Raw genomic sequence first — 26,892 nt, 5'->3', positions numbered from 1 at the left:
GACTCTTACCAAAAATCTGTGTTTTAATATATTTTTTAAATTTTATGTTATTTCTATTTTTAGTTTATTCGCTATTTGAACGTTAACAGTTTTAATGAGAATCTTTGGCAAAAATCACAGATTACAATTAAACAATACTGAGTAACACAACATCTTTTGAAAACTTCGTCACCAGTCATTTTAATGAATGAGTCCAAAATGAACGGGTTACCATGGAACAATTGAGCAAAGTCATAGTTTGTAAACACAAACATTTTTATACTGAAGAACGCATTGATTTTCTGAACACAGAACAGCACAAAACATTTAAACATCGCTGCTATATTTTTGTGCTCTTTTGTTCTCCCTTTATAGGGCTTTATAAAGGTGCCTGTGTATGTTCAAGACATCAGTGAACCACTTCACTCAGCCAATGAGCTGCTCCGTCTACCAAACAGTAATGCCAACCAATCAACACTCAGTAGCAGTGATGCCAACCAGTCAGCTCTCAGTAACAGTAATGCCAACCAATCAGCTCTCAGTAGCAGTAACACAAACCAATCAGCACTCAGTAGCAGTAATGCCAACCAATCAGCTCTCAGTAGCAGTAACTCTAACCAATCAGCTCTCAGTAGCAGTGACACTAACCAATCAGCTGTCAGTAGCAGTAATGTCAACCAATCAGCTCTCAGTAGCAGTAAAGCTAACCAATCAGATCTCAGTAGCAGTAACACTAACCAATCAGCTCTCAGTAGCAGTGACACTAACCAATCAGCTCTCAGTAGCAGTGACACTAACCAATCAGCTGTCAGTAGCAGTAATGTCAACCAATCAGCTCTCAGTAGCAGTAACACTAACCAATCAGCTCTCAGTAGCAGTAACACTAACCAATCAGCTCTCAGTAGCAGTAACGCTAACCAATCAGATCTCAGTAGCAGTAACACTAACCAATCAGCACTCAGTAGCAGTGACACTAACCAATCAGCTCTCACTAGCAGTAACACTAACCAATCAGCTCTCAGTAGCAGTAACACTAACCAATCAGCTCTCAGTAGCAGTAACTCTAACCAATCAGCTCTCAGTAGCAGTAACTCTAACCAATTAGCTCTCAGTAGCAGTAACACTAACCAATCAGCTCAACTCTAACCAATCAGCTCTCAGTAGCAGTAACTCTAACCAATCAGCTCTCAGTAGCAGTAACTCTAACCAATTAGCTCTCAGTAGCATTAACGCTAACCAATCAACACTCAGTAGCAGTAATGTCAACCAATCAGCTCTCAGTAGCAGTAACACTAAACAATCAGCTCTCAGTAGCAGTAACACTAACCAATCAGCTGTCAGTAGCAGTAAGACTAACCAATCAGCTCTCAGTAGCAGTATCGCTAACCAATCAACACTCAGTAGCAGTAATGTCAACCAATCAGCTCTCAGTAGCAGTAACGCTAACCAATCAGCTCTCAGTAGCAGTAACACTAACCAATCAGCTCTCAGTAGCAGTAACACTAACCAATCAGCTCTCAGTAGCAGTAACGCCAACCAATCAGCTCTCAGTAGCAGTAACACTAACCAATCAGCTCTCAGTAGCAGTAACACTAACCAATCAGCTCTCAGTAGCAGTAACTCTAACCAATCAGCTCTCAGTAGCAGTAACACTAACCAATCAGCTCAACTCTAACCAATCAGCTCTCAGTAGCAGTGACACTAACCAATCAGCTCTCAGTAGCAGTAACACTAACCAATCAGCTCTCAGTAGCAGTAACGCCAACCAATCAGCTCTCAGTAGCAGTAACACTAACCAATCAGCTCTCAGTAGCAGTAACACTAACCAATCAGCTCTCAGTAGCAGTAACACTAACCAATCAGCTCTCAGTAGCAGTAACGCCAACCAATCAGCTCTCAGTAGCAGTAACACTAACCAATCAGCTCTCAGTAGCAGTAACGCTAACCAATCAGCTCTCAGTAGCAGTAACGCTAACCAATCAGCTCTCAGTAGCAGTAACACTAACCAATCAGCTCTCAGTAGCAGTAACGCCAACCAATCAGCTCTCAGTAGCAGTAACACTAACCAATCAGCTCTCAGTAGCAGTAACACTAACCAATCAGCTCTCAGTAGCAGTAACGCCAACCAATCAGCTCTCAGTAGCAGTAACACTAACCAATCAGCTCTCAGTAGCAGTAACACTAACCAATCAGCTCTCAGTAGCAGTAACGCTAACCAATCAGCTCTCAGTAGCAGTAACGCTAACCAATCAGCTCTCAGTAGCAGTAACACTAACCAATCAGCTCTCAGTAGCAGTAACACTAACCAATCAGCTCTCAGTAGCAGTAACGCTAACCAATCAGCTCTCAGTAGCAATAATGCTAGCATCCTACTACCCAACACTCTTTGCTGTATATATATAGGAAATGTACTGGTTAGTTTTAATTGTTTTTAGTGAAATACACCCTTCCACTTTCCAGAATTAAAGAAAGGTCCTGGACAAGTGGTCAGACACTATTTTACCTGTTCAGCTTCATTTAGCACCTGGCCCTGGGTGCACTCTGACCCTGGGTGCACTCTGGCCCTGGGTGCACTCTGGCCCTGGGTGCACTGGGTGTTCGTCAGTTATGTTTTTGATATAACGGGAGAAATAAGAAGTGGCCACACTCTCCTTGAACCAGCTCTGATGTTACCAATAGCTCCAATAGCAATAGCCGTGCATGAGAATGATGAGATGTCACTCTGAGTCATTGTGGGTCACTTTGGAATTTAGCTATAGATGCCTTTGTAAAACCATTCTTTTTTTTTTTATATACAAACTAATCTAAACCAGTAGAACTCCAGCTGTACAGACAGTACTGCAAATGTTTTTTCGGACAGTAAATCCGACTCTAGGAAAAGCTTAGGAGAGACAATGAGGTATTTATTGTATCCTAATGGCTTTTCAAAAGCCCCATTTTAACCCAGTGCTTTAGGAGTAAAAGTGAATAAAACATTATGTGTACATAGTATTTAGAATTATTCGTTATGGTTTTTATCCTGAGATAATATATCCAGTCACTTTAGCCCGACTGTTTTGCTGCAGCGAGTCGCACTGAAAGGTTATAAAGTACGATGCAGTAGTTTTTGGTTCTTTTTACTCAAGCTAAACTTAGCGTGAAGTGAAATAAGCAGAAGGTGAAGAGCCGAGGGACAGATAAAGATAACATCACAATGCATAGCAGACAGAACCAATAGCCTGGGAAAACTGGGAAAACCTGCTTTTATTCACAGCACCAGCTGGAATTCACTACAGGAAACACTAAAACTCAGCTCACTGGCGTCACTCAGTCATTTTAAACTTTTAATATCCAACCACCTTCAGACAGCCTGCACCTGTTTTACTTCATCTTATTTATTCTTAACTTCTATTTCTTGTTTTAGTTCTTCTCTTAGTTCTTACTTTTTAACTTATTTTAATTAGTTTTTTATTAATCTCTTATATCTACTTCTGATCATAATCTCATCAATTAAACCTCAAGTTTTATTTTTATCTATTTTTATCTTTTTTCACTGTTATTTTAAATTTTCTTTTCATTTAAAATTATTAAATATAGATATTATTTTCTTTGTCATGTCAATCCCTGTTTTTGTAAATGCTCAGCTACACTGAAAATGAGGGTTCCCCTCAATGTACTTCTGAGTCAAAATAAAGGTTGATTGATTGATTGATTGATTGATTGATTGAATGAATAGGCAGGTTACAGGAACCTTAACAACCACTTTCACAACAGATATTTCAAGCTGCTTAGTGGTAAGTTAGTCCTACATAGAGCTCTGTCTGTTTTTCACAATACTGGACTTAGATATATTAAAGAGTATCTTAAGATAAATAGTTTTTTTAAGCTACTTAATGTGAGTAGGATCCCCAAGTCCCACTCAAATGTTGGTAGCAGTACTACACGTGGCTTTTTCTTATTGTTCACACTTTTTGTCAGGATCTTCTCCGACTAGAGTTCTAAACTAGGTCACGGGAAATACTTACACCTACAGCGGCTGTAACAGCTAGAGCCAGCTTTTAGATCAGTGTCTGTACATACAACTAAAAACCGTCCTGCTGGAGTGTGATATATTCTAATACAGTCCACATTATGCGCGAAACAGTGGTCTGTTAAATGTGGGTTAATGATGTTTTGGAATAATTAGGTCAGTGAGCGCCTGTACATAATGATGGCTTTGCAAACGCTCATTTCAAATAGGCCATCAAAAGCTTGTGTTTGCCACTGTAATGCTGATTTTCCAATTTAGCCCAGTCCAAAATGATCCGGTTTCCAGTGACCTCAGCATGGGGAGGTCTCCTTGTCACACACGGTGGTCTTTTTGTCTCCCTGACAGAGTCGTGCCACCTCAGAATGGTGGAGGAAGGGAGGAGAGAGGTCGCCCCTGAATTCTAATGCTCTCTCTGACGCTCCCGCTTCATCTTTTCGCAGGTTGTTCTGGATGCCTGAACGGTGCCAACGGGAATGGCGCTAATCAAGGGGATGCGCCTTCCCAGCCCTAGCAACAGGCTCCGGATTGGCTGACGTGGAAGTCTGGGCTGCCTGCTATTGGCTGGCACCGCAGACCAGTTTGGACTGAGAGATTCATCTAGCGCATGGCTGGGTGTGGGCTGCTGTATGAGGCTGCAGCGACAGGCTGAGATGAGCTCCAACAGTATCAGCACCAAAGTTTTACATGAAGTGACTGCCTACTTAGGTGTGATTGCTTAATTACCAACCTAATTCACCATAGAGACTGAGGCAGCTGAATTAATGACAAGCACATCGGTAACCAGATTTCAGTCATATGGTCGGCCTTACTTGAATAAGCTGTTCTGTGGAGCTGCAGACATGAACCACTGAGTCACTCTGGAATCTGAGCAGGCGGTTTGTCTCTGTTGAGTCTGATTCATATGAGGTGACAACCCCACATCATCAGAGGCAAACTACACCTACTGCCTCCCCGTTGTTAAAGGGACACTCTCGGTGTAAAACAGAAGTCATTTGCTGTGTGAATGCAGTGTGTAGTGGCAGCTCTGTGTCCCTCAGCCTCATCGGTTTGACTGAATTAGCAGTAGGCCCTGTGCATGTGCCTAAACCCTGGTCAAACAAGTTCTGCTGTTGCCTTATGGACAGACAGTTATTAAGCTCAGACATACAGGCATTTGTGTCACTTCAGCTCAACAGAAAGGTGTGCCACTTTATCTTCGCCAGAATTTGAGTTCAAGGCCGTGTCCGGAATTGTTGGAGAACATCAAACGCGCAGCAGTGTGGGAGTCCAGCCTAAATAAAGGATATAAATGCTTTGTGGAAAATTCCTTCACAGCTGTTAAGAGTCCCGTAATGTCCTGTTGTTGTCGTAAACGGTGCCACTCGTTTGGTGAGTTTGTGATTCGTATTGCGGTGATGCTTTTATTTATGTCTTTCTGTGGCTTTGGTTTGGTTGTGCAGCTTCGGCACGCCAGGGTGTGGTAGTTGAGGAACCTATCTAACTGAGTAAAACTGTCCTGAAGACCTGTCTCCTTGATCCTCCTTGAAACCGTCTCACTGGTGTTTTAACAAATCTGCTAGTTTCCCATCTTTACTTGAGTGGAATCCTACCTGAGTAGCCTGTCTGTACTGGAAGATGATCATTCTCCATTTTTGCCCGTATTTAAGACCTCCGTTAATTTCTGTTAACAAGGGTAAACGTAACGTTTATACCACTCAGGTGTCATAAAGGAGGAGACAGACCACTGAGGCGAAAATGAGTGGGAAAGCTAGTTACGCTCCGCATGTCGTCTGAATACGGACTAAGGCCTGCTGGTTATTCCACAAGCAGGAAAATTCACCCACTACTTGGGCTCAGTTGTGCAGATCAGCTTAAGCGCAGTAGCCGGAACCAGAACTTTGAGTTGAGCCAAACGCTGCAAATTATTGATGAGATTTTGTCAGAGTTTACCTGAGACTCCTGATGTTCCTGAAACTGTCATTTGACCTTATATTTCAAGGTTTTAGGTCTCATCCCCATTTACAGAGGTGGAGTCGGATGTTGTACGGCTGGAAATAACTTCCTGTCAACAATGCAAAGATGGTTTCTGAGCGGACAGGCTTTCCTATAAGGCCTGAACTGGTAATAATACTGAACTAGTGGTAAAGTTAGCTAATGCTAGCTAGCTAGCGAATAGCATGCTGACTTACGTAGCACAACATTCAGTTTATGGACTTATTTTTGTCATATATGTCATAGAATTTAACATTTATTTTTCCTTTCTAATTCTCTGTTAAAAACAGCTGGAAAATGCTAATTTCATCTAGTTATTGAATTCAGCCTCTATAAATTTGCAGTGTTATGTTAGGGCCAAACTAGCGGTGGTGTATATTCACCTTCTCATACAGAGTTTAATACTGCACTGCTCTTTACACATAAATGTAAGCTGTACTTGGTATTCTGCAGTTTTTAAGTGAATCTTTTAATAAACACCTCAGCTTTAAGACGTGAGCGTTATAAGAGGAGCCCTACGTCTTTTAAAAGAACAGCTCTGCATTTTTGAAAAACTGAAACACTTGATTCTTTTATTAGTATTTGTGACTAATTTTTAAAACTGCTGTGACAATCCTATCATGTTCTATTATATGTGCCAGTATACAGTATTCAGAAAAAAGGATATTATTGATTACAGTAATATACTACCAATAAGTAGTCTCACAAAAATACAGTATGATAGGTCATTACTGTAAACAAAAGTTACAGTGTAAGTGTTTTATATATATATATATATATATATATATATATATATATACACATACACTGACCACTTTATTAGGTACACCTCGCTCGTAAAAGGTTGGACCCCCTTTTTCCTTCAGAACTGCTTTAATTCTTCGTGCCAGACTTTCAACAAGGTGTTGGAAACGTTCCTCAGAGATTCTGGTTGGTTATTTGAGTTCCTGCTGCCTTTCTATCATCTGGAACCAGTCTGCCCATTCTCCTCTGACCTCTCACATCAACAAGGCATTTTCGTCCACACAACTGACCGCTCACTGGATATTTCCTCTTTTTCGGACCGTTCTCTGTAAACCCTAGAGATGGTTGAGTGTGAAAATCCCAGCAGATCAGCAGTTTCTGAAATACTCAGACCAGCCCGTCTGGCACCAACAACCACGCCACGTTCAAAGCCCCTTAAATCCCCTTTCTTCCCCGTTCTGATGCTCGGTCTGCACTTCAGCAAGTCGTCTTGACCACCTCTGTGGTCACCTCTTGTGGCCGTGTGATTGGCTGATTAGCTATTTGTGTTAACAAGCAACTGAACATGTTAACAAAGTGGCCGGTGAGTGTACAAATATATATATATATAAAATTACAATAAGTGCTTTGCAACTCTGCTGCCAGTAAGTTGTTGTAAATTTACAGAACTGTTTTTTTACAGTGTGGATATAAGGTTCTCAGACATCTAGTGGTGGCTTCATGGAAGGCTACACTGAACATGATTTACTTCTTCAGTGGGACAACAGGTTTCAGTGCCAGCCTCCTCAGGCACCACAAGCTAAACACTAAAACTAAAAGGCTATGAAAACAGGCTGAATTTTGTTCATGTAAGTTAAATACTTAGCAAACACGACTTTTGGTAGCTACTTGCTTCTCAAAACACCACAGCAATGCACATCGTTAAACATGACCAACATAGAGGCGATGCATCTATGACCGCTTCAATTTTTCTTTATTTATTTGTGGATTTTTTTTCTTTTTTTTCATGTTTGTCATTATTTTGGCTCTTGTGCAACTGCTACATAATTATTCACATTCAAGATATTTGTCACCCAGGAGACAGCTAAAAGTTAAAAAAGGAAACAAAAACAAATATATGAATGAAAAAAATAATACTGCCAAATACAACTTTATGGTCCATGTTCTGAGTGTGTCACAGAAACACTGATTCCGACTCCACTGTAGTTCAAACCATACATGTTTCATTGTGCATAACATGACAAGAAAAAGCACTCATATATTGTCGAGAGCGGAAACATTGTTAAACAATGTCATGATTATAGTTTACCAAGAAAAACACGTGCACAGTTAAGTGATCAGTAGTGTTTTTCAGTTTTCAGTCTAGCTAAAGAAATAAACATATTTCATGTCACAACAGCAACGCCCATAACAGATCAATTTATTGTTAACAATCACAATTTTGGTATAGCAAATCAAAACGAAAAAACAAAATGATAAATTATAAGTAATCAATATGAAGCCTGTTTACTTCTCAATCATAGGAATACATAACATCCAAGGTATAAGTTAATAAAGTCAAGCTATTGTATAAATACATCACCAGCATGCACAATATTGAATCATTGATAGTATCATCATAATTATCTTACACTGACAAAACAGTATAGTTGGCAAGTGCAAAAATAAATTAAACACAGAAGTAAACCACAAACTTTGAAGCTGCAATATTTTTTCTTAGTTTCTTTTTTCTTTTTTTTTAAACAGATAAGTCTCTGCCTCTTATCTCATCAGACCTTCAAAATAGTCTATGGTTCCAGTGATGACAGAATGCGATGACGTCACGGCCAGATTTTTTTTATCACTGTTGTACATTTTGATGCATCCATGGATCCCATAATTAGAGTAAATCTAACAGTAAATCTCATGTAAAGGTTTGTTTTATTTCACTGCCGCTGCCAGCAAAAATCAACAAATTGGCTCTACGTTATTTTTTTTCAGACGAATACTGGAACCATTTAAGACTATTTTGCATACGTTGCATTCAAGTGTTTTTTTCAGCTTACCTTCTTTTGAAATGCTTTTCTACTACCCCAAAAACATAAATAAGCAGCATCCCTTTGAACTACATCAGTCCATTTGCCAGTGCGAGGCTGCCATTCCAAACCAACAACGACCCCTTCTGGCTGATTGACTGACATTTTCAGTGGTTTTGGCAAATGTCAAAGATAACCAAGAAGACGGAGGCCCATTCAGCTATATATATTTCTGTATATATTCAAACTAAGACTTCAGCCCCCCCTTTTTAACCAACCTTGATATTTTTTAACTCGTGGAAAAATAAAGAACTGCTGCTGCAGAGGAAACCATGGCAAAAGCTGCTGCCAAAGTCCACCAGCCATTTCATTTTTTTTAAATCGCTTTTCTTCAGAGAGAGACGTCTACCTTTTTAATTGTTGCCCTCCCCACCCTCATCGTCTTGCTGGTCACTTGTCCACAGTGTTAAGTTGTCTCGGAGCAGCTGCATGATGAGGGTTGAGTCTTTGTAGGAGTCCTCATTGAGGGTGTCCAGCTCGGCGATGGCGTCATCGAAGGCGGTCTTGGCAAGGTGACAGGCCTGCTCCGGGGCATTCTGGATCTCGTAGTAGAACACAGAGTAGTTGAGAGCCAATCCCAAGCGGATGGGGTGAGTGGGCTGCATGTGCTCTTTGCTGATCTCGTGAGCCTCGTTGTAGGCCTTCTCTGAAGACTCCACCACGGTGGACCTCTTCTCGCCTGTGGCCACCTCAGCCAGGTAACGGTAATAATCTCCCTTCATTTTCAGGTAGAAGACTTTACTCTCATGCTGGGTGTCGCTGCAGTTCTTGATGAGGAAGTTATCTAGCAGATTGAGCACATCTTGGCACACAGCCTCCAGCTCCTTCTCGATCTTCTCGCGGTAGGCCCTCACCATCTCTATCTTCTTCTCATTTCCGTCCGCAGAGGTTTTCTGTTCAATACTGGAGATGACCCTCCAAGAAGAACGACGGGCACCTACGACATTCTTGTATGCCACAGACAAGAGATTCCTCTCCTCGTTGGACAAAGCCTCGTTCAGCTCCGTTACCTAGAACACAAAGAACAAACAATGCTGGGTGAGCTAAGTAGAAGCGGATCACCAAACTGAAAACATTAAAAAGGTGAGCGTTTTATCTTCAGTTCGCTTGTGTTGGGAAAAATACATTATACAAATCATGGCTGTCGTGACAAAACCTCACATGTTCAAAACAGCAATTTTACAGATTAAAAAAACCTGACCGCCACATGCAAGTTGAGGGAAGTATGTATTTAAGTAGCTTTAGCTTTGGATATTTTTTACTGCATTCATCATGATTTTTAAAAACATTGTAAAAGGCAGCTAGCACTTTCACATTCTGTACAAAAATAAAAACGGACAAGGATGAAGACGCAAGTTTTTTGTTTCAACAGCAACAAAATATATTTTAAATTAATATCCATTTTTAAGCATTTCTATATTGTAAATATTTCAGTATTTGAATATTCCAGTTAGAAAAGATGTATGTAATGGTTTAATAACGTGACAAAAAATCAAAAAAGTAAAGTCATCTTAATTAAAAATTTATCTTAAAATTATACCCCTCAGTTTCTTCTGAACATCTGTCATTTTTGTGGAAACCATTCTCAGTTATCAAACTCAGGCATCTGGGTTCATCTTTTTGTCTGAATTTGCTTAGGGCAGTTTTTTCCCAGCCCATTCCTCAGGGCCTCCAAGATGGTCCATATTTTTCCCTCATTCCATTGTGTTGTTTTGTTAGAAAGCCAGTGCAGGCAGACCAATCTCAGCCAAGCAGATATACAGGGTATAAAATAAACTGTAGTCCAGAGATTTTTAACACGTAAAATACCGAACCTCAGAATGTTGCATTGAAAATGCAGGTCTGTTCCAAACGCAGTGTCAGACGCTTGTGTCATGACATTGTCTGTCGTTCTACATCACATAAAAAGTACAGGTTGAGCGAATTAACGTCAAGATTTTCAAATAACCACGCCCTTCCCTAAATGTTGCTAAAACCAATCGAGTGACTGATGAATATGTAATGCGAGGCAGAGAGAGCTTATCGTCAAAGCCATAATTCTTCGGTTGCATAATGGTAATATCCACACTGGGCTTTGTCAGCTGCCTCAATGCAACTGTGCAGCCATAGAGATGAACAAGTGCTATACGCCTAGTGCCGTTTCCAGTTTCCATGGCAATCGTCTCATTTGGTACAGCAGTCCACCTCGAACCACCAAGAAGGCTCCTACTGTTTTGTGAAGCAACCGAGCACTACTACTAAGCAAGAGCAGCGATGACTTCAGCTGCACCGAGGATGGGGGGTAGGGTGGATGGGTGAGGGCGTGTACGCTTGGGGAGGCGAGGGGTCAGTGTTCCCACGAACAGCCCTGGGCAGCTGCACTGAAAGCTAAGACGATCACTACGTGGCAGTTCACCTGTCACAGTGGCCTTCTCCCTGACCTTTTCTTACACCCCACTAGGAGCAGCATATTTTGTTTTCTTTACTGATTTTAAACCATAATGCCACAAATGAATAGTGGAGAGCACACTTTAGTTACATAAGATCACACGCCTCACATATCTCAGCACAGTCTGCATCTCATTTAGTGACAGTGCAAGAACAATTTTCAGCCCCAGTTGATGTAGAGTGCTTCTGTTTGGGATGTGATTACATAAGACCCACAGAGGTATGCGTGGTGTTATTTTTGAGCGTGCTCTGTCTTATGTCCATTAAGCCATGTTTTACGGCTATTCGCAAGTGGTGCACGCATAACAGTATAAACACACAGTAATTATCGCCTAGTTATAACAAGAGCAGAGTAGTTAGAAACAGTCACGATAAAATCAGCTGCACAAATGTTACCTTATAAATATTTTACATTCAACCGTATTTTACATAACAACTATACGCATAACACCACATGCATAAAACAACAACTGTCTCGGAGTCAAAAATAGCTCCACTGTTAAAAATGTACAAGTGTAAGCTTTGAAGGATCAGAACAAGAAAGTGGAAAAGAAAGTAACAAAGAGGAAAATGACAGTATGTAGCCACTAAAGATAGAAAGGTGGACGGAATATTAAAGAGATCTGTTGAGAAGGAAATAGCAAATGTGCAGCTATTTTTGTCATTTTCTCTTCATCTAAGAGACCTGGTATTCAGAGACAAAGATGCTGGGTGATGCGTGATGTCTCGGCCAAGATGTGTTTTATAAAGTATTAAGGATAAAAGCTTCTTACTCCAGTGGAAATTTCAAGTCAATCAATTCATAACAGCTTGTCTCTTAGGCCATAAACTCGGGGTTAATGCATAGCCGTTAGGAAATTTGCCGGCAGGTCTACGGCTAAAAGGGCTTTTATCTATGGGACTGATGCCACTTTACTGTCAAACAGCTTTTAGACATCACTAAGTGAGCCACACTACTCAGTCAATTACAGACACTTGGGATGCACACAAGTTTCCCTACTGATATCAGGATGATTTCACCAATATCTGATATAATACTTTAATTTGCTAATGTTTATCATTTTCGTTTAATTATCATTTGAGCACGTGTGTTTTTTTATCCTCTGTAAATCTGTGCATGGCATTTATTGATTTTTTTTTTTTCCAAAACATAAAGCTGCCAAATCTGTTTTTTGGTTCAATCTAAATGTAATATGAAATATTTCTCATAGTGCTTAACAGGAGCTTTGGGAAAGGCTAAGAAAGAGGGAAGACAACCCTGTTTTGGCAAAATTGTGGATCCTGTCTGTAAAACTTCTTTCCATTTTCAATTGTACTTCTTTTATCACTAACATTATGCCATATACCCAAACCTAAGTACCAAAAGAGTATTTGCCTGATGACATAAGTGGCCAGAGAAGTAAATATTAATTTCATCATGCAGTGATTTGTCTTTTCCCCTCAAAGATAGAAAATGGTTATAGTGCATTCACGTTGCTCTACGTCCCACGTGACCGCACCACAAATTGGAGGCTGGGGTGGAAAAATGCCCAAGGTTTGAATCTGAATTCTGTGCAGCTTGCCGCTGCTTCTCGTCAAACTACTGACCACACAGAATTGATGAGCATCTCGGTGCACTTGCAGGAGAACACTAATTGCTAGACTTTGTCTATGTGTTCTTACAAATGCCCAGATTTGCTGATACCTTGCTTAGGAGAGAAAGGATTCCTGCCAATGAGAGGGCCAGCGGCCAACTGTACTGCTGCTTCAGCCTGCAAGGCATAACTGGGTCCCAGTGGTAGATCGTAACCCTGTTACGGCTGTCTTTGTACACGGACCATCACTTGTCACAGAAAATGGCTAAAACAAATGCCACAGAGAGCAATACTTTAAAAAATACACAAGCTATTATCAATCGTTTGTTAGAAGAGGACACAATTTACAGCCAAAGCATGTTCCTGTTCATTCTTGAAGAATTATGCACTGATTTTCACACGTGTCTGTTTCAGATACGATTCTGAGTGCATTTCGTATAATATGTGAGACATACAGTCATTCAGTGCATGTTGAACAGTGGGGCTGGCTGATGCAACACTGCTGCTATACTGTCTCCTCAATTTTAGAAAGAACAATACTTGGAGCCTCCAGCAAGCAGCCAATACTGGAGCTATGAAAAACGTTGCATCTCCATTTTTGCTATTTCTCAGTTTTCTCAGTTCGACCTGATTTGAAAATGTTTGCCTTTTACATTGTGTGTAAATTACATAATGAATGGATCAAAAGAAATGACTTTAAAAAAAAATTGTTTATGCTGACTTACATTAAAACAGAGTATGTTTTTCCTTCTCCTGTAAGGTCAATAAGCTATATGTATTCAAGACGACAGAGAGAACAGTGTGAGAACGGGCTGTTTTAAGTCAAGCTTAAAGCAGTGGTGTGGTTCTGATGTTTGGACCTGACTGGTGATGCCGATATCATTTTGCAGTGATCAGCCCGTGTCCTGAAGGAGGAGGCCCTTTTTCACAGCAAAGCCATTCAACACGTTGACTGATCTTCTGTACTTGAAGACGGATTCATTTGGAATAAATCCAGAATGCGGCTATAAGCACTGCTATCGGCAGGTCTTGTGGCCATGAGCAGATAAGGAGATGCTGATTATCTGTCCTGAATCTTCATATCAGATGATCCTTTAAAGCAGACCTGGAATCTGTAGCGGTTAATTAACGCCGCAGACTCTGACGTCCAGGTTTTCACCTATGTAATCAGTATGGCTGGTTGAAAGTGAAGTATTTGCAGTCACAAGAGTCTCAAGAAGGGAACAGGAATACAGCCCAGCTATATAGACATGATGTCAACACTTAACAAGGCAGAAAAGGAGGGGGCCTCTGTGCTGTGTGGCAATGACGCCTCCTCAGTGTCACTCACTGAGCCTGTGCAGTGCAAAGATCAAATTAAAATTCATGTGTCCTTGCCCTTTCTTGCTTGAACAGAACTTTCCCTGCACGTTGGCAGCCGATGGGTTAACCCTACGTTCACATCTTTTGACCAAATGTCTCCATGCTGAGTCCTGAAAGGCCCTGATCTGACAAATGCCCTTTTCTTCTGGGGAAAATACAAGTCAATCCCAATGATGGTGACAGTAAAGTCATTTGAAGCGTGTGCATCCATGCAGTATGTATCTATTTACATGAGGGAAGCATATAAATGATTCTGGATCATGACCCTGATCTGTAAGACATTAATCAGCACTGTCCTGAAATGAGAACGCAGGGCCGTGGATGTAAGCAAAGCATGCAGTAGCCAGTGTGAACGCCGGCCCCCACTGCAATATGACAACGATGGAACATTCTAGAAGGATTTCTACTGCCTCTAACGTTTGTTTAGAGGAAGAAATAGCTGGCGTTTGTGATAGTGAGCGCTGGACGACGTGATTAAATAGGTGGTGATGCTTCAAAAGGTCTTTATCACAAAAAACTATGCAGTCCTGGCGTAGAAGTGTTTTATTGTGGCGTGTAACGTTGGGTCCCTTTTGTCTGGACAGGGGCCAGATGTGGCCGTTCCAACGGGGTTTTTACGGTCAGTCGTTGCCGTAGCAGCTCTTCTGTCCAGCCACAATGAATGAAGGAGTCGCCAGGGAACCAGCGAAACGGCTTAACGCAGATTTTTACGCAGACTAATGTAGCTGTTATTCGGAGTTAGAGGTCGAGACGCGGCGTTAAAGCGCACTTCGTGCCGTTTTCTGTGTCCCCTCATTCATTTGTATTGTAAGCTGGGCTACGGCAGGGGAGGCACCGCCCAAGGACCAGACAGCCTACACACCCAGTCCGTTATGTGCTGCTTTCCAGCCGAACTGGACACCGTTTAAGACATTTTAGACGACAGAACGCGCCTGGCATCTGTCTTTTTTCAGTCCTCCGCCTCGTTTGAACGCTCCCTGCCCGTGTGGGGTCGAGCACGTCTGATCTGAGCGCTTCTCGCGGATGGTCAGTGCGGCCGCCGTGGTGGGTACCGGCCGTCTCCAGCGCAGCACAAACAAAAGGGCGTTACTGACCCCGGCACAAAGAGGAGAAAAGGGGGGACTTACCGACTTCATGGCCGCTGCCATATCGTCGTACCTCTCTGCCTGCTCAGCTAGTCGAGCTTTCTGAACCAGCTGCTCGCGGTCGACCATGTTTGGCGTCTGTCTGTTCGCAATTCGTTAACGCGTCGTGAGGCGAAGGTCTACGGCTGAACGTGCTGGCTCCTCTGCCTCGGCGCAATTCGGTGAAACGGCTCTGCAGCTGTTCCTCGCTATCTGCGCTCGTGCCGACGGGACACCCTTCGCCCCTCCCGCTCAGATGCCCCCTCCTCACACTCTGCAGGGCGACGTCAGCATCCTAAAAAGGTGGGTGCCTTACTCATGATGTAACACTCCTTATATGGGTACCCAGAGGCCCCCACGAAGCACGGATCAGATGCGTTACTTTCATCTGTAGCTTTGGAGCCACAGCCCAGCGACTTCACGGCGAGCTGGGTCTTATAGCTCTCATCCAGGCATGGGGCACGATTTGCCCCCTCTGTCTTACGTCCACAGGGGGGGATCTGGGGAACCCAGGTCAGTGAGAAGGAATGTGGTCCTAAGCTGCTTTAGGCTGCTTGTCCTAAGGAGTTGGGATCTGCCTGGGACGTTCAGCTGTTCGTGGGCCCTGTGGGTGATGGAAGCTTTGCCTCCTGAACTGGGGCGTGCTTAGGGTCTCTTCCATCCCATAAAAGAAATATTTATTTATCCACCTTTATGTAACAGGAAGAAGCTTTCTGATAGTTAACATCTCTTACAGGAGCGTCCTGGCCGAGGCAGCTCCCAGTAAATCATTTAAAACATTGGCAAATGGTTTTACCCCCTTCCACTGTCTGGAGAATGTTTTTGAAGCTATTCGATGGACTGGCGACCTGTCCAGGGTGGTTCCTGCCTTCCACCCAATGACCGCTGGGAAAGGCTCCAGCACCCAGAGTCGTACTCGAGTCACGAATTTAATGCCTTTAGACTCAAGTCGAGAAAATCGAGGAAGACTTGGGACTCCACGTTGACTTCAACACCAGTGACTCGGACTCTGATTTAGACTTGAGCGTCATGACTCGGAAAGCCTTGAGACTCAAAGTGGAAGAAGCATGGAGAGTCAGACTGATGATGGGACTCGACACAGCCGAATTTTTAATTATGAATGAATAAGTCCTGCTGAAATTGAACGAACAGCTGGAACCGCTGCACCACATAAGGTGGGACGAAAAATTCCAACACGAAGCTGGCGAGAAAAGTCAACTTTAGCTTCTTACACTCACCGTCGTTTCGCTGTCTTTTATGTAAACTTTGTTCAGCTTAGTCGTTTTGGTTTCGGTGGCTCTCTAAGTTCAATTCACTTTTGTTGCTTTTAGTTGGCTGAGCTAATTTTAGTGCTGACCTAGTTTTCATTTTAATTAATGTGCCCAGTTTTCCAAAAAATCATCAAAAATTATTTTCAGTTTTTCTTATCATTACGTCCAGTAATACTTTTAAAATTCTTTCCATATGTAGTGCACTGCTCTTTCTGTATACAGCATGCCTGTCATGCTTATCTGTGTAACATGGATTTCTTATTTTATTTGGAAGAGTAAAAATACTAAAAAATACTAAAAATACTAAAAATGAATATACAACCATTCACTGCTAACCTGCTGTCATTGAAAAGCTATAATGCTGTTACTATTATTCAGTGTTATGGCTTTAAATTAGCTGAAGAACACATACTAACTTGTTTAGGACTCGGAGATCAGGACTAATGACTTGGGACTCGACTTTGTTTCGTGTTGGGGTCAGCGCCGAGCAGTGGGTCAACCCTGCTGCATGTTAATAAAACAGCACTTGTTTGCAGTGCAATGAAAGTCTTTTTGTCCACCGACATTGCAATAGTGATTAAAATGACATTCGAGTTTTCCTTTTAAAAATGACAAGTTTGTTTTTGTGCATTATGTCCACAAAAGTGGGCAAACCAATACAACAAGAGTAGCATCAGATTCAGTTCCCCCTCAAATTGACGTTCCACAGGAGCCACATTCACAAGCAGAAATCAGCCCCACACAACAAAACTGCAGCTACCGAAGGTAAAAAGGTTCAAACAAGGTGTAAATCTTCACTTTGCAGCTGACTGGATTATTAAATTGAGGCATTTAGACTTTTTTCTTACCCATTTCGTTTTCCATGGTTTCAGAGCTGTGTGATTGTGTGTGGCTGCTCTCAGTGGAACGATAGGCCAACTGTAGCTCACGTAGCTTCATCTTGAGGTTCCTCCGTTTTGCTGTCTATTTAAGTTTTGCTCCAAAGTGTTTGCAAATGGGGCTTTTTAGATCGCTCAGAGTGCAAATCGCTTACTGTGGCCGAGTTGGGTTTTGATCTCTCTGCTGTAGTTACCTCACAGCTGTTAATGAATTTCTTTGCTCGTTTTAGCTGGACCTGCGTTTTGTTTTAATGACCAAAGCGACAGTGTGTGAATCCTGTCCATGATGCAGTGCATTCAGTGCAAAGTCCCAGGCCCACGTGAGAACTCACAAGGCAGAAAGCTGTGAGAATTCATTTTCCCAATTGAATGTCTGTTTTTTTTACAATTTGATTATGTAATGGAATTTATCAAATTTGTTGATAGCCCTAGTACATTATGTAATATATAAGATAGAACCACATTATGCAGCTTATTATGCACATGACACTCACAAGGGCGCCAATGGACTAGCAGGTGAACTAGGGTGGCTGTGGCGTGCACCCTTATGCAAATCTGGAAACCTAAAACTTTCATCCTGCACACCAGATAAGTAATTTTCAAACCACAGAACGGTATCTTCAGATAATCTAATGTTTATAAATCTAGATTTCACTACTGTATGATCCACTATTTCAAACACTTTTGATAAATCAATGAAACGAGCTACACAATAGGACCTTTTACCTATTGAAACAGTTATTACCTTCAGCATTGCTGTGATTGTGCTGTTTTTTCTGAAACCAGATTGATTAGCACTTAAAATATTATTCGCTGTTATGAACTCCTTTAGCTGCTCACTCACAAAAGATTCATTCTTAATCCATAGGGTTTCATACGATGTCGGCCACCCTTTGCAGCTATAACAGCTTCAACTGTTGAGTGTTTATGGGAATTTTTGACCGTTCTTCCAGGAGCGCATTTGTGAGGTCAGACACTGATGTTGGACGAGAAGGCCTGGCTCACAGTCTCCGCTCTAATTCATCCCAAAGGTGTTCTATGGGGTTGAGGTCAGGACTCTGTGCAGGCCAGTCAAGTTCTTCCACACCAAACTGGCTCATCCACGTCTTTATGGACCTGCTTTGTGCACTGGTGTGCAGTCATGTTGGAGCAGGAAGGGACCGTCCCCAAACTGTTCCCACAAAGTTGGGAGCGTGAAATTGTCCAAAGTCTCTTAGTGCTGAAGCTTTAAGAGTTCCTTTCACTGGAACTAAGGGGCCGAGCCCAACTCCTGAAAAACACCCCCACACCATGATCCCCCCTCCACCAAACTTTACACTCGGCACAATGCAGTCAGACAAGTACCGTCTCCTGGCAACCGCCAAACCCAGACTCGTCCATCAGATTTCCAGACGGAGAAGCGTGATTGGTCACTCCAGAGAACACGTCTCCACTGCTCTAGAGTCCAGTGGCGGCACTTTACACCACTGCATTCCACGCTTTGCACTGCGCTTGGATGCTTGGATGCAGCTGCTCGGCCATGGAAACCCATTCCATGAAGTTCTCTACTCTGTTCTTGAGCTGATCTGAAGGCCACATGAAGTTTGGAGGTCTGTAGTGAGTGACTCTGCAGAAAGTTGGTGACCTCTGCACACTATGCCCCTCAGCATCCGCTGACCACTCTGTCATTTTACGTGGCCGACCACTTCGTGGCTGAGCTGCTGTCGTTCCCAATCGCTTCCACGCCTAAAGCCTAGGGGCTCGGCTTTATACACCTGAGGCCATGGAAGTGACTGGAACACCTGAATTCAATGATTTGGATGGGGGGTGAAGACTTTTGGCAATATAGTGTATACCAATGGAATTTAATGTGTGGCTAATGAAAAATTAAAAATACAAGCTAAATGTGCTACAATAACATCAGCTGCTAACTTTGAAAACAATGCGTCTAGACTATGCTGCTTTATTTGTGTCTAAACACTTAAGAGCTTTATACAATTCAGAATTAGAAATCTGTTTAAAAGTGAATTACAAGCTTTCTTTACAGTCACTGTCAGTGTTAACATTATTAAATTTCAGTGTTTCCGGATCTAATGAATCAAATAAGGATACCGCAGCAATGAACTGCTCATTGAAGCAATTCAGCATTTGAATTTTATTGCAATTTTTTATAACGCAGGGTGGAAATTCCGTAGCATCTTTATTACCAAATAAATGACTTCATGCTTTTCCAGTGTTTCTCAGAATTGTTAAAATGACCTGTAATTTCAGAAAGATAATAATTAACTTTAGACTTTCTAATTGCACTGCGCACTTATTTTGTAATGACCTCAAAAACCAGTCCGATTTAAGACCAATACGTCTGGCCTTCACCCGAGCTACATCACACTCATGAAACACTAGCTAAAAGATTATCTAGATCTGAGTGAAACCAAAGATACATGGATCCATCGACACATCTTTAAGCATTAATGTCACACGCATAGAGTGAAGAGAAGATCCGGCTCGAAGTTTTAGGTCTCAAATGCAAAATCAACATTATACTGACCACAATAGTAGATAATTAACTTAAATTCACTGAGTTCACATTGAAATCTTTTTCACGCTCACAATCATCAGATTTATTTGCTTGGGGAAGCCAACTGATGATGTTCTTCTGTACATTGCATGCAGTGGCACATTTCCACCAGAGAGGGATCCAAACCCCTGAATCATATGTAATGCAGCTTTAAGCACAATGGCCTTCCAGATGTTCCACATTTTTGCTCTATCCCTATGCATTGTGAGTTAGATTGGGAACAAAAGTTGGACCGTCTGGGGGGGCTTCGAGGACCAGCTTGAGAACCACTGTTTTAAAAGACAGAAATCTTGCTTTCTTGTAATCTTCTGTGAAAATGTAACAACTTTTGCGTATCTCCTGATTTTTTATATATAAAAAAAAAAACAATAATATCATGTGTAACCAATAACATCATGCATGATAATATCAATAATATCTGTATCAGTAATATAATGTTGAAAACACTCAGCTAGCTCAGGAACCCTCACAAAAGCTGCGCTCTAAAGTCGAGGCAGCAGCCGAGGTAGGCTGTATTTCCCGGCCGCGACATCACAGCAGAAGGATCCTTTGTCCTCAGCGTAGAAATGCAGCCTCAAGTGTGTCACTTCAGGCCTTCGGTTACCCACAGTTCTCTGCTCACGAATGATATGAACAACTTGAAATTGCTTTGTTACCTTAAAAAGTGTAAAATCACTGAATTGTTAAAGCATTCGTCCATGTCTTGCACATCATGCATATATTGTATTTTATTTAGAAGTGTTTGAGAGATAGGCCGCTACCTCGGCTGCAGCCAGGGCTTTGTAGCGCAGCTAAAAGTATGGAGTCATGCTGACTTCAGAAAACCTGCGAACCTTTCTTCACTGCTTTAACCCTTTAGTCACTTGCCTGTAGCATTTGTAACCCAAAACAACTAAGATTAGCAACTAGAGGATGTTCCTTCTGAAGATCCCTTAATTAAGTCCCTTATCAAGGATAACAGAGCTGGATATCATGTTGTAACTAACATTATAACTCTTGTGCTTAGTTTTATTACTTTGGTAGTCAATGGAGTATCTAGGGGTTTGATTACTGGTGTCAGGCTACCATTACACTGACATTTGTGTGATGTGAAGGCTTCTCTAAATAGATTATAATTTCTGGGATGGCCTACCGATAGGGTCACACTTTATTGCTCCATCCTTTGCCCTGGTGTGCGAGATTAGATGTTAAGGTGTTATCTGTTTAAGTGTTTTAAAATAAACATCATATCATGACTTTTACAGCCACCAGTGAGGATTTATTTTCTGACTGGGGTGGAGTATCTTAGTAAGGTAATGGTACGGCTTGTGGGAAGGCCTGTTTAGGTGCGGTGAGTACCTACCTGCAATGGTCGTATGGGGTGGGACAAACCATAAACTGATGATAAGATACTGGGCGCCCAGGGTCAGTGATGTTCAAGGCCAGCGAAGGCTGAACTGATGGAAGGGCTACTGTTCCCCATGTCAAGAAATTCTTCTGGTAGTGGGAGGAATGTGTGTGTATTGGGCTGAATAGCTGCAGACCATTCAAAGTGCCCATGCTGACCCCTGTCCACTCTGTACGCCAGTGGAGAGAGTATGATGCAGGGGGCAATGTTCTGCTGGGAAACCCTGGCCCAGGTTATACATGTGGATGTCAATTTGACACTTGCCACCAACTAAACATTGTTGTAGACCAGGTACACACCTTTATGGCAGTGGTGTTCCTAGATGGCAGCAGCCCCATTCAGCAGGACATTGTGCCCTGCCACACTGCAAGTATTGTTCAGAAATGGTTGAGGAACATGGCAAAGCGTTCAAGATGTTCTCCTGGCCTCCAAATTTCCCAGATCTCAAACTGATGGAGTGTTTTGTGGTGTGCTGGAACAAGAAGTCTGATCCGCAGTGGTTCCACCTCGCAACTTACAGGCCATAAAGGATAGGCTGCTGACGTCTTCGTGCCAGATACCACCGGGGACCTTCCAAGGTTTTGTAGAGTCTGGGCCTCATCGGGTCGTCATAATGGCGTATAGGTCGTAATGTTTTGGCTCAAGGGCGTGTCTATATATCAACATCATCATCGGCGCTGACCGCTTAATCCAGAGTGTCTATATACGCACCCAAAAAGTAGATATTTTTAATTATAAGCACAGGGCACCTTACATAGGTGAGCCTTTGACCTGATGCTACTTTTACAATATTAACCACAACATCGAGACATGCCAGCTTTTTCCCCTACCTGCATCCAGCATTTCCATTATCTGCTATAATTTACAACCTTGTTTCCAAAAAATTGGGACACTGTGCACAAAGGAAATAAAAATGGAATGCAACGATGTGCAAATTATTTAAAACCCATATTTAATTGAAAATAGTACAGAAAAATTATTTTGAAACAGAAATTTTATTGTTTTTGACAAATAAATGCCCATTTTAAATGTGATGCCTGCAACACATTCTCAACAAGTTGGGACAGGAGCGTGTTCATCACCTCGTCTGTTAACATTAGAGAACTGAAAAGACCAGCTGCTGTAGTAGATGAAAAGTTATCCCATTTTTGCTTGATATGGGATTTTGGGTTCTCCTTTGTCGTATTTTTCACTTCATAATGCATCAAATGTTCTTAAGGGGATAACAGATCAGGCAGGCCAGTTTAGCACCTGGGCTCTTTTACTATGGATCCATGCTGGTGTAACACGTGCAGTATGTGGTTGGGTTCTGTATATATTGTTCAGATATGCAAGTCACCCATGTCATATGTGCTGATGCCATACCATCACGGATGCTGGCTTTGTGTGCTAATAACCTGTTGCTAAATAATCTGATTAGTTGCGAGACGTTCCAGTTGTTTTTTTGCATTAGACAACTTTACCAGTCTTTTGTTACCCCTGTCCCAAGCTAAAAAACTTTTTTGATGTGTTTCTACAATCAAATAAAGATAAGATTTCAAAGTTTGTTGTGTGGTCTTTGTCCTTTTTATATAAAGGGTTTAAATCATTTACACTTCATTGCATTGTTTTTAACCTGCACCTTACATGGTGTCCCAACTTTGACTAGACTGCAGATGCTTTCACTGAATTCTAGTTACTCTTATTTAAATTATACTGAATGAATTTCAGTGATTTCTTCAAATAAATGCTTTCACAGGGCTTTCTCATCAAAGATCGTATGAATGTGTGCCCTTTAGTTAAATATTAGGTTATGGAGGACCAGCTAGAGCATTATTGTCTGAGGTTATTAGCATATCAATTTAGTTCACATGAATTTAACTATGTAAGATTAATACTGTAGCTAAGATGACAAATAACAATAAAGCCCCAGGTGATCCAACATGAAGCTCTTAATTAAATGAATTAAAAGTAAAACTGTGTATGTTGCTGGTTTTAGAGCACTTTGCAAAATTTCTCTTTTTCCCAAAGAGAGTAACACCATAGTAACCATCTTATGGTCTTCATTCAAGCTGAGCTTAATGGACGTTTCCCATCACCCTGATTTTGGTAGAATGTGTGGTGAATTGAAATATGAATGAAACATTTGTATGATGGCTCTGTCATAACAATAGTATATTATGGATAGGATTTATATTGCTTTATATCATTGTAAGATCACCACATATCATATCATTGCATTACAAATGAAAGCTGTGCTGAAGTCTTAAGCTTAACACCATTATTAGCTGTATCATTGTTAATGATTGGCTTATCTTATGTTCTCTTGATAAGAACCAGCACCTGTGTGTCACCTGTTGGTTTCCTGGCTATAAACCATGCTCAACTAAAAACGTTCAGGTCAAAAACCTCCTCAAGTATTGAGTGGAATGTCTTAGTCCATACAGTTTCTATCAGCATGAGAACTGACATTTTTTAGGCACTGTTCTTTTGTTTTTATGCTACTATTGGTTTGAAATAAAACGCTGCAACTCAGATCCTGAACCAAGAGAAATTTAAAACAATTATATATAATTATATAATTTGATAATTCTCAGTACAAATCCATCAAAACTGACATGAAATAAATGGCACTATCCATGTCCACCTATTGATCTTCCTGATATAGTTGAGAGCTAGTTAATGAAAAGGCTGTTGTCTATTGGATTAGTTGCAAGTGTTGGACTCATTCAGTTGGAACCCAGGCTTGAATGAATGAGCAAATGTGCTTCCAACCAATGCAACACTTTGAAATTAGCCTGCCCAAACACATGATGATTGGTCAATAAACTTGAGCCTGCTTTTCATCATTAATTATTGACATGTAACAGCAATAACGCAGACTTTTACCCTGTGATTAGTCTTGTGTAATCTGGTAAAACTGCACAATATACATAAACTATTTCAGTGAATTCCTTAATGAATCACCTTGTATGTATTGGAGTAAATAATGCAATGTTGGCTGCACTTTCACCCTGCCCCACACTTTTACTATCAGATTTATTAAGAACGGGTAATGGGTCGCTCCCCCAGCTGGAGCAGGTGTATAGCTTTGAATAAAACTGCTACAAGGATCAAATGCTAAGATTCTTTATACTGGCCATGATTGCCTCTGTATACAGTACTGTGCAAAAGTCAGAGGTCAACCTTTATTTATTTAATTTCCTGAGAAATCGGGCATTAACGTCAGTCTCTCGCATTCATTAGAACCCTTAGTTAGCGCAATGGAGAAATGAGAAATACTAGGCATTTGCTGCAGGTTAGTTAAGTTGGTTGTGGTCAGATGGTCAGATTCTACCTGAATCAGTTCACATGGTCTGGGCAGTATGAGGATTGTGTAGAGGCTCCATTCCTAATGTTAGCAGGTTAATGATTAGCCCTACTTGCCTCAGGTCAGAGTGGACAGAAGGGATGCAGGATTAGCGAAGTCCAACGTCAGATTATTATTCCTGTCTCCTAAAGCTTGTGCTAGGTCTTTCCTTCCTGTGCGGGGCTGTGTCATTCTCTCATGAAGAATCCTGACCGCTCACAGGCCAAAATCATTCTCACTTGCTCGGTTGTTTGTTTCTCATCTTGTCGGCACTGAAACTGATCCTTTTCATTCAAGCGGATTAGCCCTGGACAGATTAGCTCAGTAACCTCTCTTGAGGCCGAAAAGAAAATTCTAAAGAGAGCAGACGGCGTCTCCGAGCCATCTGTCCACGGACTGAACGTCTGCCAGAAGGGACTTGGACAGGCACAGTCAAGGAGGTAGTGGACTGAAATGATCGGAGTGGATGTTTATCTGTACCCAGATGGTTTGAGGGTGGCTACGCCAGAGGATGTGGAAAGGTGGGAGCAAGAAAGGGAGATGTGTGACCCAAACGTGCGCCTCTTTGTAGCCCTTTTCTCATACAACCCTACAGTGATGTCTCCAAACCCTGAGACAATGGAGGAGGAGCTATCTTTTGAACGAGGACAGGTTATTAAGGTAAACTTGCAAACTTCAACTCTATTCGTAAAGAACCTTGGCACCGTATTGCAGTGTCAGTCAGTGGTCTTTATTGGTGTTATTGACATAGTCTGGCGAATGATAAGCGAGTTCACAGTTCATTTCCGTGGTGTCGTCAGTCTTGTTCCAAATATTAGCTTGAAATTTAGCCTATCTGTAGAATATTAGTGTCTGTCATGGTATGTTTTGATCCAATTATCAACAGGTTTACTATTTGAAATCATGTGTGAGATCTGAAGTAAACAGTTGTTTCCACTTTTGCAACTTATCTCTGATTGCTTTTATCATGCAGCCGCCTTATCTGGTACTGTGATGGAAATTAATGACTGATATGGGACCTTTTCTATTAGGTTTATGGTGATAAAGATGCTGATGGCTTCTATCAAGGGGAATTGGCTGGTCGCTTTGGTTTTGTGCCAAGTAACATGGTGTCTGAGATTCCAATACAGGATGGAGAGCTCAAACTTCGCCTGTTTGAACAGGGCTTTCTGCCAGAGGAGTCCTCAGGAAACTCTATAGGTACCCATTTTTTGACATTTCTTTGTCTCGCCTTTGCTTTGGAGGTTTCACATATTCAGCATGCAAGTAACCAAGTGTAGGTGTTCCAGAAGCTTCATGTGATGCTGTTGTGTTGTGTGTTATTAACAGCACCTAGTGAGTCATCCAGTGTGACTGATGATGTGGCAGTCCACAGGATGGTGGCTATTTTCGATTATGACCCCTGGGAGAGTTCCCCCAATATGGATATCGAGGTGACTACGCACACATATTGTTTCATTTTCCACATGAAATTGCAAGAATATGATGTCTGCGTGTCGAATGTTCGGCTTTCTCAGTTGTTTGCATGGTTTTGAGGCAACGTTTAAAACCAGTTCCATAATTTTGAGGATATTCTGATGTTATTTTGCAGGATGAGCTTCCTTTCCGAGCTGGAGATATAATCTATGTTTTTGGAGATGTGGACAGTGATGGGTTTTATTATGTAAGTATCTTGGTCTTTCTTTGTAAGTGTCTTTTGCCCTCATTGCAAAATCAGCTCCTGAACAAGATATTAAAATTTCTTGCATTGGTCCAGGGAGATCTACATGGCTACCGTGGTCTTGTGCCATCAAATTTTCTTCAACCGCTGCCTTGGGACTAGGGAAAACGAGACATCATATAGCGGTATGAAAGATGTGACCTGGCATCGAGTGATCACTCTGGCCCCACTGTCCAAGTTTATTCACCATATTAAGTGTCTTTTCTACAGAAATGAAATACGTAAAATAATTGTGTGGCACTCAATAACCGACTATAAGAAGCTGTTAGTTTCGCTAAGTGCTACAGGAGCCCTTCACGCAGCTAGTTTTACGGCCTTAATTATACATGCCAGTCTTCACCTGTAAGCTTGATTTATACTGAGTATTTTTACAATACAGCTGTCTTTGTTTTTGTATTGCTTAAGAATATGTTTTTATAGTCCCTCTATTTATGTTGTTAATATTGCATTCATAATGGTTATAATAAAAATAAACAGACCACTTTA

General features: G+C 41.6%; 2 protein-coding genes across 2 annotated transcripts; one reads left to right on the top strand and one right to left on the bottom strand.

Moving 5' to 3' along the window:
• Positions 1-7,655: 7,655 nt before the first annotated feature.
• On the bottom strand, positions 7,656-15,494 carry ywhag2 (3-monooxygenase/tryptophan 5-monooxygenase activation protein, gamma polypeptide 2). The gene is made up of 2 exons (XM_017682147.2): positions 15,269-15,494; positions 7,656-9,788 (listed from the first exon to the last, which is right to left on the bottom strand). The coding sequence occupies exons 1-2, from the start codon at positions 15,353-15,355 to the stop codon at positions 9,132-9,134; spliced, it is 744 nt and encodes a 247-aa protein (XP_017537636.1). The 5' UTR covers positions 15,356-15,494; the 3' UTR covers positions 7,656-9,131.
• An 8,445-nt stretch (positions 15,495-23,939) lies between these two features.
• On the top strand, positions 23,940-26,892 carry si:ch211-105f12.2 (RIMS-binding protein 2-like). The gene is made up of 5 exons (XM_017682134.2): positions 23,940-25,346; positions 25,718-25,886; positions 26,016-26,119; positions 26,278-26,349; positions 26,443-26,892. Exons 1-5 carry the CDS (start codon positions 25,140-25,142, stop codon positions 26,506-26,508), a joined length of 618 nt encoding a protein of 205 aa, XP_017537623.1. The 5' UTR covers positions 23,940-25,139; the 3' UTR covers positions 26,509-26,892.

The sequence above is a fragment of the Pygocentrus nattereri genome, chromosome 17 (genome assembly GCF_015220715.1).
Source record: "Pygocentrus nattereri isolate fPygNat1 chromosome 17, fPygNat1.pri, whole genome shotgun sequence".
NCBI classification, from domain to species: Eukaryota; Metazoa; Chordata; class Actinopteri; order Characiformes; family Serrasalmidae; genus Pygocentrus; species Pygocentrus nattereri.
This window is presented reverse-complemented; position numbering and strand designations above follow the sequence as displayed.

Bases quoted from the DNA above. Each gene is read 5' to 3' on its own strand.
- ywhag2 (XM_017682147.2), bottom strand. From the start codon at position 15,355: ATGGTCGACCGCGAGCAGCTGGTTCAGAAAGCTCGACTAGCTGAGCAG. The intron at 9,789-15,268 runs GTAAGTCCCCCC...TTTGTGTTCTAG, and splicing joins TGGCAGCGGCCATGAAGTCG to GTAACGGAGCTGAACGAGGC.
- si:ch211-105f12.2 (XM_017682134.2), top strand. From the start codon at position 25,140: ATGATCGGAGTGGATGTTTATCTGTACCCAGATGGTTTGAGGGTGGCT. The intron at 25,887-26,015 runs GTACCCATTTTT...TGTTATTAACAG, and splicing joins GTCCTCAGGAAACTCTATAG to CACCTAGTGAGTCATCCAGT. The intron at 26,350-26,442 runs GTAAGTATCTTG...GCATTGGTCCAG, and splicing joins ACAGTGATGGGTTTTATTAT to GGAGATCTACATGGCTACCG.